At 44.6% G+C, this 12,563-nt stretch overlaps 1 protein-coding gene across 1 annotated transcript in view; it reads right to left on the bottom strand.

Annotated features, from left to right (window-relative positions):
* Positions 1-378: 378 nt before the first annotated feature.
* MPZL1 (myelin protein zero like 1) overlaps positions 379-12,563 on the bottom strand; it is a 59,360-nt gene continuing 47,175 nt past the window's right edge. Inside the window, exons 5-6 of the mRNA XM_027610044.2 lie at positions 11,808-11,910; positions 379-2,866 (exon numbers count right to left, since the gene is read on the bottom strand). Coding sequence (XP_027465845.1) covers positions 2,765-2,866; positions 11,808-11,910 — 205 coding nt within the window. The 3' untranslated portion in view covers positions 379-2,764. The remainder of the gene's footprint in view (positions 2,867-11,807; positions 11,911-12,563) is intronic.

Genomic DNA, 12,563 nt, shown 5'->3' on the forward strand with positions numbered 1-12,563 from the left:
GCGAACAGAACAGCAAAGCTCTGGGGCTCGTGCTCCAACAAACAGACAAGCATATGTACAGCTGGACAGAAGGAGAAACAGAGTGAGCCTGAGGGGGCTGGGGAGCCAGGGGAGGGGGTGAGGCTGCTCTTTTATATATGGCAGAAGGTCTCTCTGAGGTGAGCGGAGACTTATAGGAAGGGAGGGAGCAAACCACCCAAAGAAGTGCCGAACGTGAGCTTCAGGCAGAGCGGACAGCAGGGGCAAAGGGCCTGAAGCTGGCAATGTGTGGTGTTCCTGAAGAACGAGGAGGCCAGTGGGACCCGAGTGGCGTGAATGAAAAGGCTTTCATCTCTTTTTCTACTTGGTTAAAAATGAGCACATGACACAATTCAGTAATTGAAAAAGATGTATTAAAATATCCACAAAAGTACAACAATTTTGAAGAAGGAAAAAAAACAAAAAATAACAATGAACTCGATGGTTTTTCCCTAGCTGGATACATTGCCACTGAAAACCTACAGGTGGTTTGGGATTTTCACCTCTTAAGTAATCGCTTCTAGGTGGCCCCTGATCACACAGAACGTTAAAAGGTCTCCTTCTGCCACTAATTAGACATGGGAAGGGCAGCTCTGCTAGCTGAAAGCAACCCGACTGTTGTCATCTGTGGCCAGGCATGGGGACACTGGGTCGCAAGAGAAAGGGCCAAAAAATCCAGAGGCAGTTAGGAGAAAGCCCCAGGGCCAAGGAGGCAGCTGTCAGCGCCAGGTTGCGCTGGATGCCCCCGGTGGCAGCTTCCCAAGCACCCGTCCTCGCAAGGAAAGGAGGAACCGGGACTGTCGCTCTCAGGACGTGTTAGGAACGTCTACTTTATTCGCAGGACCTGTGAAGAAAAAGGACAATGCCCCTTTTCTCTGTAAAAAAGGACTCAAGGAAACATGACACAGACGAAGGCACCCCCTCGGTCTCTCAGCAATTTGTGTCCTTTCTACCTTACGGCGGTCTTGGTCAGCTGTCCGCTTCTCGGGTGGCAAAGGCTCACCAAGAACACCGATCGCCATCATCAGCTGGAAGAAGGGTGATGATCCCAGCACGGCCCCCCCCCCCAAACACACACGCGCACACAGGGCTTTAGAGGCTCCTGCGGTTCTCAGAATGGATGCAGGGAAGTTTCCGGGGGCACGGCGAAGTTGCCCACTTCGCAGAAACGTGTGGGGCGAGCCCTGGGCACCCCCATATCAGCTCGTGCACAGCTTTGCGCCCGGTGCCCTTTGGGAGCGCTCTGCAAAGTGGGCTTCGGAGTCACCGCACGAAGGTGACAGCAGGTGGGGAGGCAGAGCGAGCCGCTCCGGGTGCGCCTGAGACTCAGCGGCAGGAAAACTAGCACAGGCCGTACGTGCTCTGTGCCCGGCTAGCCGGGATCCTGCCCGACGGGGGGGCTTTCCCGTAATTTTAAGTGGAAAAGAAATTCTGTTAAAATCATCCAGAAAAAAGGGGGGAATGACAATAAAAACAAGTGTTCGCTGATCTTCCCCATGTTTTTCATTCCCAGTAAAAGATAAAAACTCATCGGCTCGAGACGGGGTAAGAAGGGTAGTCATTGAAGACTATGAATTCTTGGAAAGGATACCCCCATTTCCCCTCACCTCCTTATTTATCAATTCCACGTAATGGGAAAAAGTGGGGGGGGAGTGAAAACAAAAAAAGAAAAACCAAAAAAACCCCACCCCAAACACCAAAACAGTAACAGAGAAGAGACTTCCAGAGCAGAAGTGCTAATAACCCTACCTGCTGACTTAAAAAATCTAGACTATCTATAACCTTTGAGGCCCCATGAAGCTATCACAGAGCCGTGACCAATGCCACCTCTCGCCGGAATCATGACGGAAGCTTTTAAAAAGACGGTTCTCTAGAGACAGCTCCGGGATGCCACAGACTGGCTTTGTAATTATCCCAATTTGTGCCTACTTAAAAAGAAATGAAACTCCTCTCCTTCGGCTGTATGGGGACCCTTATTTCAAGCAGGGAACACTTGGGCAAAGAATATAAGTGGTACCTTTTACTCTCCAAATGGCACCGTACTCCTCAAGCAAGGCCTGGGGTTCCTACTTCAATTACGTATATGGTATTGATCTAAAAGTACCTAGAAAGAGGTGACCTTGGCATTTATCCTTTGCTGGTCTTGCTATGACAAATTCACCAAATGATATGATCAAGGGTGTAACATTAAGGTCAGTCTCACAACATATAAAGCAAAAAACCAAAACACCAACGAAAACGTCTCGAACTGTGTTCAAGTGGCACGGCTTATGGAGGTCCTCTGTTAGAGGCCACCCTGGGCACGATGCCAGGACAGTGTCTCCACTCTCCAACCACGATAAATGCAAAGACTGATTAAGCCCTGAGACAGAAGGGCCATGTCTACTGGAATACTAAAGATCTGCTACCATCTCCATGAAGGCCAACCACATCTAAATGACAGCGACAGGAATGTTTCTGACTTTCCCCAACTGTAAAGGACCCTGAAAGAAAGTACAAAACAGCAAGACAATTTATACACATGGAGAATCATACCATCTTTTCATCATGCAACATTGGTTCCCCATATCAGATTAAATAGATTATTTATACATATCCTTTATACACATCTTTTTCTCCTTCCATGAATGAACATGTGCTTGTCCTTGCCTGGCTCTCCAAGGCCACACGTGGTTATGGGCTACATTTTCTGCATAAGTGTCCCCTTTCATTTTTTTCTTGCTTAGGATATGTTCTGGGTCTTCTCTTAATTTTTCCGGATGTCCGCATACACCACAGACTCTGACTTGTTAATCTTGTCACTGTGATGCCCGCCAGAGTGGTCTAACTGCGCATATATGACTGGGCCCTGGAGAAGAGAAGGACAATTAGGGGTGTGGGAAAACTGGTGGTCCCTTCAGGGGCACGGGCAGAAGCAATCATCAAAGTGGTAACATTAGGGTTCCAGAGTCATGAGTTCCTTCTTCGGAATGTCGTCAAGAAGACCTCTTAGGAACAGTATGTCCAGGGCTGACTTTAAAACAAGTTTGAGGTTGTCCGGTGATTGTTAAAGCTGGTGCACGGAGGCATATTACATTATTCCATCTACGTCTGTATCCGGGAATTTCTACACAATATAATATTCCTCCTCAGGAAGTACCCTTATCTTTGTACCTGCCACAGAATTCCTCAACCCTTGTAACTGGGATCAGAGTTTTAAGGACTAAGATGGGCACCTGAGACCCACTGAAATTGTGAGCACCTAAGAAACCAGCATGTTGGATATCACCCAAAGATATGATCGATTTGAACTGGTCACTTTGTACAAACAGGTGCTTAAAAACATTTCAAATATTCTCTCATGTACCTACTGAGAATATAATTCTTTTCGTCTGATCCTATCATAACTAATAAGGGTATTGCTTCTTTGATATCTAAGACCAGGTAACTATTTTTCCTGTTTTAAAATAAAAAACCAAAAAGCTATGATCTGGAGCAATGTGAAGAAAACTCTGGATGGACTAGTATAGAGGAGGCCCTCTGGCCTCAGCAGTGAGGAAGGGGGCCCCAGGGCCCCAGCCAGGACAGCCAGGAAAGGCGGGCTGCTGGGAGGCACAGTGAGCCCTCTGGCTCCTGGGGGAGGAGGCCCGAGCAGACACTGGTGTTTCAAGTATCAGGTGGGTGCTCGCACTTCACGACCCTTATTGTCCCTCCCTTCCAATCCAGAGATTCTAAAGTTAGAAACAACAATAACACAACAGCCCTGATTGCAAAAGTCAAGTTCAATATAACCCAAAGTCAACTTTTTTCCCAATCCAGGAAACTCTCCTTGAGAAGTCAAATATTGTGCTTAAGCTTTCAACTTTGGAATCATAAGCTCAGTAGCCAGAAGCCTGTAGTTCCAACTAAACATCCTTATTCCCACCTGGGGGCCCCAGAACTTGCATCCCCTAATGTGTCGTGGGGGATCCAGAGGAGTGCAGGCCCTCCAACTTCTCCAGAAGGGACATGCTGGCTGTCAGGGCCACACGATATGCACCTGAAGTGGTTAGAAAACAATATCCCAGGGCTGCCTCTCAGGCCAACCGCCTGTCCACTAACAGACTGTGATTGAGACCACTGTAGACAGTCCAGCCAACTGCAGGTGCAGAGATCGGCTGGACTCTCCTGGCCAAATCTACCCAGCCAACCCACAGAATTGGGAGCCAAATAAATATGGTGGCTGTTTTAAGCCATTATGTTTTGGGGTGGTTTGTTACACAGCACTAGCTAATTGATACACTAGGTGAATGGAAAAGAAAGAAAACAGAGAAAACAAAGACAAAAAAACACAGAGTAAGTGGAGAATCGGTCAGTAAATGTTAAAATACCAGTAAAGTCTCTCATGTGAGACAGTGCTGTCTTCCATGGCAAGAGGACACAACAATTTGTCGAAAGCAATGGGGAAAACACTGAAAGATAAAAGGAATTCCCTCCTATTGATGGATTTGTGTGTGTGGTTTGCTGTTTTGTTTGTTTGTTTTCAAATTGCTTACCACTATCCCATGTCTTCATTCCCTTTCCCTCTTAGAACGGGGTCCCGAGGTCAGGGATTTTGTTAGTTAAGTGCCTAGAGCAGGACTGGGCAGACCCAGTAGGTGCCAGTGAAGGGGTGGATGATGTAATGGATCCAAAGGAATTCTGGGATGTGGCTCAAGATCCGGCATCTGCTGCTAGATCTAGCTCAATCTAGAACAGCTCTTTGAAGCTGGGTTCTGAAGGTTATTTGGAAGCTGAAAGTATCCTGGGTCTCTGTAGAACATGGAGGATCCAGGGAACGAAGATAAGTCACTTTTGGGTATTCGAGAATTAGAACAGTATCAAGAACAGCACCTATGCTAAGCTAGATGTTTTTCCCGTACATCTTGGCACTCACCCCCTCTACCCTCCACTTTTTTTTGGCAGGGTGGGGGTGGGGAGGTACTTTACCATAAAGAATTACAGCAATCGAGTGAGAAATCGCTCTGGATACATTTTCCCCCAACTATTTACTGCATAAATTGTCCTTAACTACTGAAAATGTTTCAAGAAGCAAATTGCCTGACCCAGGTCTAGAGATAAAATTACTCCTAAAGTCCATGTGTATGAAATGTATTCCAATATAAAAACCAACTGGTGAAGGTGGGGGGAGAGGCATCATAAAGAAAGGGTCACGGAAGAGCAAGAAGGCCCACCTCCAAACATGCACTGATTACGCAGAAGCCAGCGTGCTCGGTCCTGCTGTCCACTTTCCGTAGTCTCTGCGCCCCTTTCTAATCTCAACCACGCCCGATCCTCTAGCACAGGTACCCCACCAAGAGAGAACATTTGCTTTTACCATATGCTCAGTGACTGTTCATAAAACACCTTTTTCAGTATTTATGTCACTGCCAAAAATAGGTGTGAAACAGCCACATATTAGGACTCTGAGATAAATGAGATTGAGTATCAAAATGGACTTGAAAAGAACCGGACAGGCAGGAGACAATAAGCACCTGCCTTTGAGCCAGACAGATCTGGATCTAACACCAGTTCTGCCACTAACTAGTAACTCTGAGCAAGTGACTCAACCTAACAAAGCTTCAGTTTCTTCATGTGGAACACAGGGACGATAAAAGAATGTGCCTCGCAGGGCTGCTGTGAGAACCAGATGAGGCGAAGAGCGTGCGTACGTCAAACATTACCGCATCCTTGTGCCCCAGCTGATAGGTACCTAACCAGTCCACTCCATCGCTGCCCCCCACCAATCCCTGCCTTTTGCATTCAAAACATTAACCATTTCCAGAAAAGGATTCAGGAAAGAGACCCACAAAAATTATTTTAAACTAAACTTCACAAAGAAAGAGTTTTGCTTCTCATCCCTAATGCCAGAATACTCTAAGTAATGCCTACCTAACACCCTTCCCAACCCAACCTTCTACTTCCACTTCGCTGAAGAACCCTAATTCGGGTTTGGTGTTCCCCATCCCTTTGCCCAGGTAAATGACCCCACCCTTCCCTGCCCCCAGGGGTGAAGCCCGTCATCATCCCTGTCCCCTTGCCGATGACGGGAAGAGACATCAGCATGTGACCCTCTCCCAGTCGGGACTCAGAGGAGTCTGCTGGGGGGCTTCTGGTAAAGGAAATCCATAATAAAAACCGCATGGGAGGAGCTTTAGCTCTTCTCCCAGCTGCCTTTTCTCAGGTGCTGCCGGAAACCATGGCGGCCATCTGGAGGCTGCAGGAAGGAGCCCAAGAACAAAGACAATATGCAGAGGATGAAAGAAGAAGGCGGAAAGACTATGTCGTCGATGACACTGTGGGGCCACTGAACTAAAGAACACAGAAGTACCTTGCGTTGGGACTGCTTGTGAGTTAATAAACCTCTGACTGTTAAAGCTACTTTTACTCAAGCCTTCCAGTTATAACAAAAATAGTGACCAAAGACAAATAATACAGCAAATTTCATGTCCTGGTTGGGTGTTATATCTCATCTTTTGTAAATTTCCTCCTTAGGGCGCTCCTGTTATTTCCCTTCTTCTGACAAAATAACATGGAGTTATTTATTCCTCCAAGTAGTAATTACTAATGCTACTAGATTCTCGGATGGTGCCTGTGGGTAGGAAATAGAAGGTTTTGCTGATCAGGGAACATGTCATGATAAAACCCCTGGAAGAAAGTACCAAGGGATAGCTTACAAATATTCCTATCCATGCCCCCACTTCACCAATCTGATTGCTAGCATGGGCAGCAACCGCCTATACCTGTCCTTATAAAGCATAGTGCACCACCGCCCTTATAATTAAAAACAGAAAAATGAGAAGATCGACTTGCCGCGCAACCCATCATTTCAGAGATGAGAAACAGATGCTGAGGTAAAATAATTCTCCCCAAGTTCACACCACTGGCTGGATCCCAGAGTTAGTGCCAGTCTGTGACACATTACTAATTCTTAAAACACTACCCTGGAGTTCATCTAAGTATGAAGATTTCCTCAAGGCTGTTTGTCAGGGTATTAAAAAAAAAAAAATCTGTTCATTAGGATATTAAAAAAAATTCGGGACACCTGGGTGGCTCAGTTGGTTAAGCGGCTGCCTTCGGCCGGGTCATGATCCCAGAGTCCTGGGATCGAGTCCCACATCAGGCTCCTTGCTCAGCAGGGAGCCTGCTTCTCTCTCTCTCTCTCTCTCTCTCTCCCTCTGCTTGTGCTCTCTCTGTCAAATAAATAAAATCTTAAAAATAAATAAAAATAAAAAATAAAACAAAATTTCAGGCCATCACAGAAAAGCCTAAAAATGATCTTAACAACCCAGAAGACTCTCAGGTTTTTGAGGGCAGGGTCTGGGTGCTCATCACCCCTGCATTTCCTGAGTTCAGCCTACACCACCCGCATAGTAAGCACCCACATGTGTGTGGAAGTGATCAAAACAAAACATACAGAGGAATGATTAGATTCTTAAGAGAATCCTTATGTTTGGTTGCATTCAACTTACAAAGGGTAATGAATCTCATAAATTCCCTAATAAGATGATCATAGCAGGTCAAGTAAGTTTTTCATAAACTGTGAAAACCTTTGCAGCCTCCGTTAAACTGAAGAGAGGGTATAGCATGAGGATTCTGGCAACTACAAGTTCCGTCCAGTACTCCGGTGCTTGGCCAGAGAGGCATCACGATGCAAACTGAAGATGGCATGTGAGCGACAGTGAATAAATGCACTCACCAGGGGCGCCTGGGTGGCTCAGTCAACTGAGCATCACGTTTGATTTCAGCTCAGGTCATGATCGCGGGGTTGTGAGCTCGAGCCCCGCGTTAGGCTCTGCGATCAGCGGGGAGTCTGGCTGGAGATTCTCTCCCTCTGGCACCCCCCGCCCCCCCCACCCCGCGCTCACTCTCTCTAAAATGAATAAATAAATCTTTAAGAAAAAAAAAAGCACACACTAGGCTCACCTGCTAATGCTCTATGGCATTTAGGAATTTTACGGTGTGAATGAAGCAAATGTTTTAACCTTAGGAGAGTGGTCCCCGTTGTAAGTTGACATGGCCACTAAATGCAAAGCCAAATAAAACAAAAACTAGAAGAGAAGTCTGCTAGGAAATCACATGATCTACTTCCAAGCCTTGCGTTAACTGGCAAAGGATTTGTAAGTTCCAGAAACAGGTAAGGCAGAAACTAGTTTTAACAAGTACGACTGTAAAATAAAAGGTACTGTATGACTTGATAAGAATAACTAAGTCAGACAAAGGGTACTCAGGTACATGCCACCTGAACAGAAACCCTGATTTACAACCTGATGGGAGACGGAAGAGGCCTTCAGGGGTCTGCCCTGAGCACAAAGGAAATCACCCAGGAACCAACTGTGAGGAATGCCACAATTTTACTCCCGAAGCCAATCTGGTGTTATCTTGCGAATGCTGAAAAATGCCAATACAGATTGACACAATGGCTGGATTACTTCTCACCAACCTCTAGAAAATGCCATTGAGTTCAGCCTGGCGGAACCCTGGGGGTTTACTCGCAGCAAGTGAGCCATCTCTGACTCAGGGATAGCAGGACGGCAGGGGGAGGTGTTGGCACTCAAAACGGGGTGGGCAAGTCTGCTTCTAGAACAGTGAGCCCTCATCTCTCCTTCCTCTGCTCAGCTCCCATGCAGGGGTTTCTTTCTGGAGAAAGTGATGAACCCAAGAAAAAAGACTCGCAGCAACTGATACTTAGAGGTCCCCCAATGGAAGACAGCCAGCACTTCATACCAACTGTGAAACCCACTACCCAGGAAGCTCTATCTCTGCACAAAGAGCTTCTGAGCAGATTTGAGTACCTTACATATCAAGGATCATTAAGCATACGAGTAAAGCTTCTAACATAAAAGACCGAAATTATAAGAGAAAAAGGTAATCGAAAAGAAACAGCAAAATCAAGTGACAGAAGAAAACATTAAATAAAAAAATTACATAAAACCTAAGAAAAAATGATAAGCTCAGAAGAAAAATGCATTCATGAAAACAAGTACAGGATATTATAATTAGGGAATAAAAAATAGCTTTTTGAAAATTATTTAAAAAGGGGCACCTGGGTGGCTCAATCAGTTAAGCATCTGCCTTCGGCTCAGGTCATGATCAGGTCTTGGGACTGAGCCCCGCATTGAGCTCCCTGCTCAGTGGGGAGCCTGCTTCTCCTTCTCCCTCTGCCTCTCCCCCTGTCCATGCTCTCTCTCAAATAAATAAATAAAATCTTTTAAATAAACAAACAAGTACTATGTAATAAAAAAACAAGACAAATATTGGCTCCATGAAAAACAAAAAATTACAAAAGGAAACAAATATATGTGGTACAATGGTGGGGAAAAAAAAAGCTACACACAACTTTGAAATATACCTAAATCCAGTGACATAACCACCTTGGGAAGAGGCCCGTGCGTATGTATGCATACAGAATGTGTGTTGGGAAGAAAGGCTGGGAGAAAAAGAAACGTATATTCTCATTTTCCATAGTATGGAGTTGGTAGATAATATCTAAAACTGAACTATCTAGAAGTAGTAATATAATAAAGTTGTTTAGAAACATGAAGATAAATACCAGAAGAAATAGTTAAAAGAATGGAAAGCGTTTGGCTTTTACTTCTTTAATTTTTTTTTCTTACTCCCTTCTCTTTCCTTCCCTTTTCTGACTCTAATCAGATATTGCCCATCTTCTCTAGTCTGCCTTTCTCTTCGTGCTTCATTTTGGGTAGTTTCTATTGCTGTGTCTTTGAGCTTACTGATATTTTCTTCTGTGGATTATGCCATCCAATGTTGCCCCCCCCCAATTCTGGTCTTTTTTATATGTGTCTCATTATGTCAAGGTTCCCTTCAAGGTAATTTAAAAAATTTTCATACTTGTTTAAAACTCCTGGTTCTATGTCCATTGTCTATCATTTCTGGGTTTGTTTCTATTGATTGACTTTTCTCCTGGTTTTGTTATTATTTTCCTGCTTCTCTGTACGTGTGGTAATTTTTGATTGGTGCTAGACATTGTAAACTTTACATTGTTGGGTGCTGGATTTTGTTGTATTCTTATAAAGAGTGTTGGATTTTTGTTCTGGCATGCAGCTAAAATACTTCAGTTTAGTTTGATTCTTTAAAGGCCTCCTTTTAAGCTTTGTTATGGTGGGTCCACAGTGTCCATACCTTGGTGCTAATTAGCCGTTCTACTAAGGCATGACCATTCTCAGGACTGCAACCAATACTCTGTATATCACGAGGTCTCTGAACTCTGGCCTTGAGGAACACAAACAATTCCCAGCCCTGATTGGTATCATATAACCTACTGCTTTTCAGGTGGTTCTTTCTCTGGTTGGAGGGTGTTTTCTCCCATGCGTGCAAAAATCTCTGCTCAGAAAAGGCTCAAGGGAGCCCCACCACTGCACGTCTCTTTTTCTCTGTGTAGTTTCTTCTTCTCTGGTACTTTGCCTCATAAATCCTAGACACCTTAATCTCCCCAAATACTGACTTCTGCCCCTCAATTCAGTGGGACAACTGAGCTCCGTCTGTGCTGCCCCTCCCAGCACTGCAGTCTGGAAACTGCCTCAAGACAGTAAGCTCAGACAGTCACAGGGCTCCTCTTATTTGTGTCCTTTCTCTCAGGGATCACAGTACCACACTGTGCTGTTTCATTTTCCAGTGTCCAAAAACCATTCTGTCTCCCCCCCGCCTTGTTTTCAACAGGTGAGCAATTCCCATAGTGCTTCAAAGCAGAAGAAAAAGTTTCCAAGCCTTCTTCAGATTCAGATGTTATGCCTAACTCTCAAGCCTTTATTCATAACCCTATTCCCATTTGCAACCCGAATTAGTGAACTGAGGTATCTGAGATACACTGTTATCTGAGAGAGACAGATAGACTAGGAATTAGTCATGAGGACTAGGAATTAGTCATGAGCCCTGATGCTATGATATGACAGAGAATGTGCTAGAAGAACTTGAGTTCTAGACCCAATTCTGCGATTTGCTGGGTGTGTGCTTTCAGTGATTTTACATCACAATGCCTCCGCTTCCTCACTGCTGACGGAATAAGGCCCATGAGTACCACTTCCACAGATCACTGTTATTCTTTTCTTTCTTCCTTTTAAATCCACTGAGCTCCAAAACACCTCAGGGAAAAGCTGTCATTGGCCAAATTCCTTAGAATGCTTTCTACCCCAGAAGGACAGAGTCGGTACTAAGCTCTGGAATTTTTGCCGTGCCACAATTAGAGTTCCAACAACATCGCCGAAACCCAGTATTAACCACAATGCTAGATCCTATGCTGAGTTCCAAATAAAAGTTATTTCTCTTCTGTACTTTCTATGAGAAGTAGAAATCAATGCCTTTCCTCGTTCATCAAGCCTACCAATTATTCGGATACATGCTTACTTTCAAATTCTTCTAAAGAACTCATACAAAATATTTTTTTCTATTTAATTTCAATACCAAGAATATCAACTTTTCCCTAATTCCTTGTCTTACAGAGCGCCTCAAAACACAACCTAGTTCACTAGATTTACTTCCTTAAGCAATCAAGGAATTACATCAGACAAGGCCATTTTCTAATTTCATTTGGCCGAGAAGAGCGGCATTGTTAGTAACAATCCGTTAGCAGTGCTTTGGTGGAAACCTTTACTCGGGTCGATTCTTCTCCACATATTTTCTTGTGGCCCTCGTAAGCCAGCTCTTATTCCCCCTCTCCCTCTCTTGCTCTCTTTCCTGTCTAATGGCTCAGTATTGCTTCCTGCATCAGGAAAGTGACAGGGCACCAAACTAGAGAGGACAGAACAGTGGGCAGAACTGCAATCAGCCGTTACCTGGTGGGATCCAGAAGGCAGGCTCTTTACTAGACCCTCTGTGTCGGAGGGGGACTTCCGTGGGGCCTGCTTAACTGGTGACACACTCTCTGATGTACTGCAGCTGGTGAGTTGGCAGTTTGGAGAACAAATGTAAAAAAAAATAAATAAAATTAAAATAAATGGAAAAAAATATAGATATGCAAGTGATGACAAGATGAAGCAGCAGATAAAACCAAACACAACAGAACAATGAGTATCAAAATGGTCACAGATCTTGAGGCTATTTTTCATCCCTGACACTATTTCTTTCAAATCAATGAACCTACTGTGTGTGGATAGAAACCAATGTAGTGCAACCTTGGTTTGCTGCTTTGTGTTTTCCCCTGTTATCACTCCTCCTCTGGGATTAATGCTTAAAGAAGCTAAGGCTTCGTAATAGCAATCCAAAGCAAACCTCTGCTGAATGTATTTCAAAAATTAAAGATCCACATCCAGGGTTGTCGCCTTGGCTCATCTCATCCCTTCCATTCCTTAGCTCCCCATGTTCAGTTTCCCCACTAACACTACAACCCAACCAAAGAAAACCCAGGAAGTGACAAACGATAAGACTGTGGAATGTCACATCACAAAGGCTGAACTTCGTCAGGACTCTGGGCACAACAAGCATTATCTCATAAATAAAGAAGGTAAAGTGAATGCCAGGAGGTAACTCATTGGGGATTCTCTAATGGTACTTGTCAGAGCTTAAATCCTTTATGATGCATTTTTAAAGAA

The sequence above is a fragment of the Zalophus californianus genome, chromosome 10, assembly GCF_009762305.2.
Source record: "Zalophus californianus isolate mZalCal1 chromosome 10, mZalCal1.pri.v2, whole genome shotgun sequence".
Lineage (NCBI taxonomy): Eukaryota > Metazoa > Chordata > Mammalia > Carnivora > Otariidae > Zalophus > Zalophus californianus.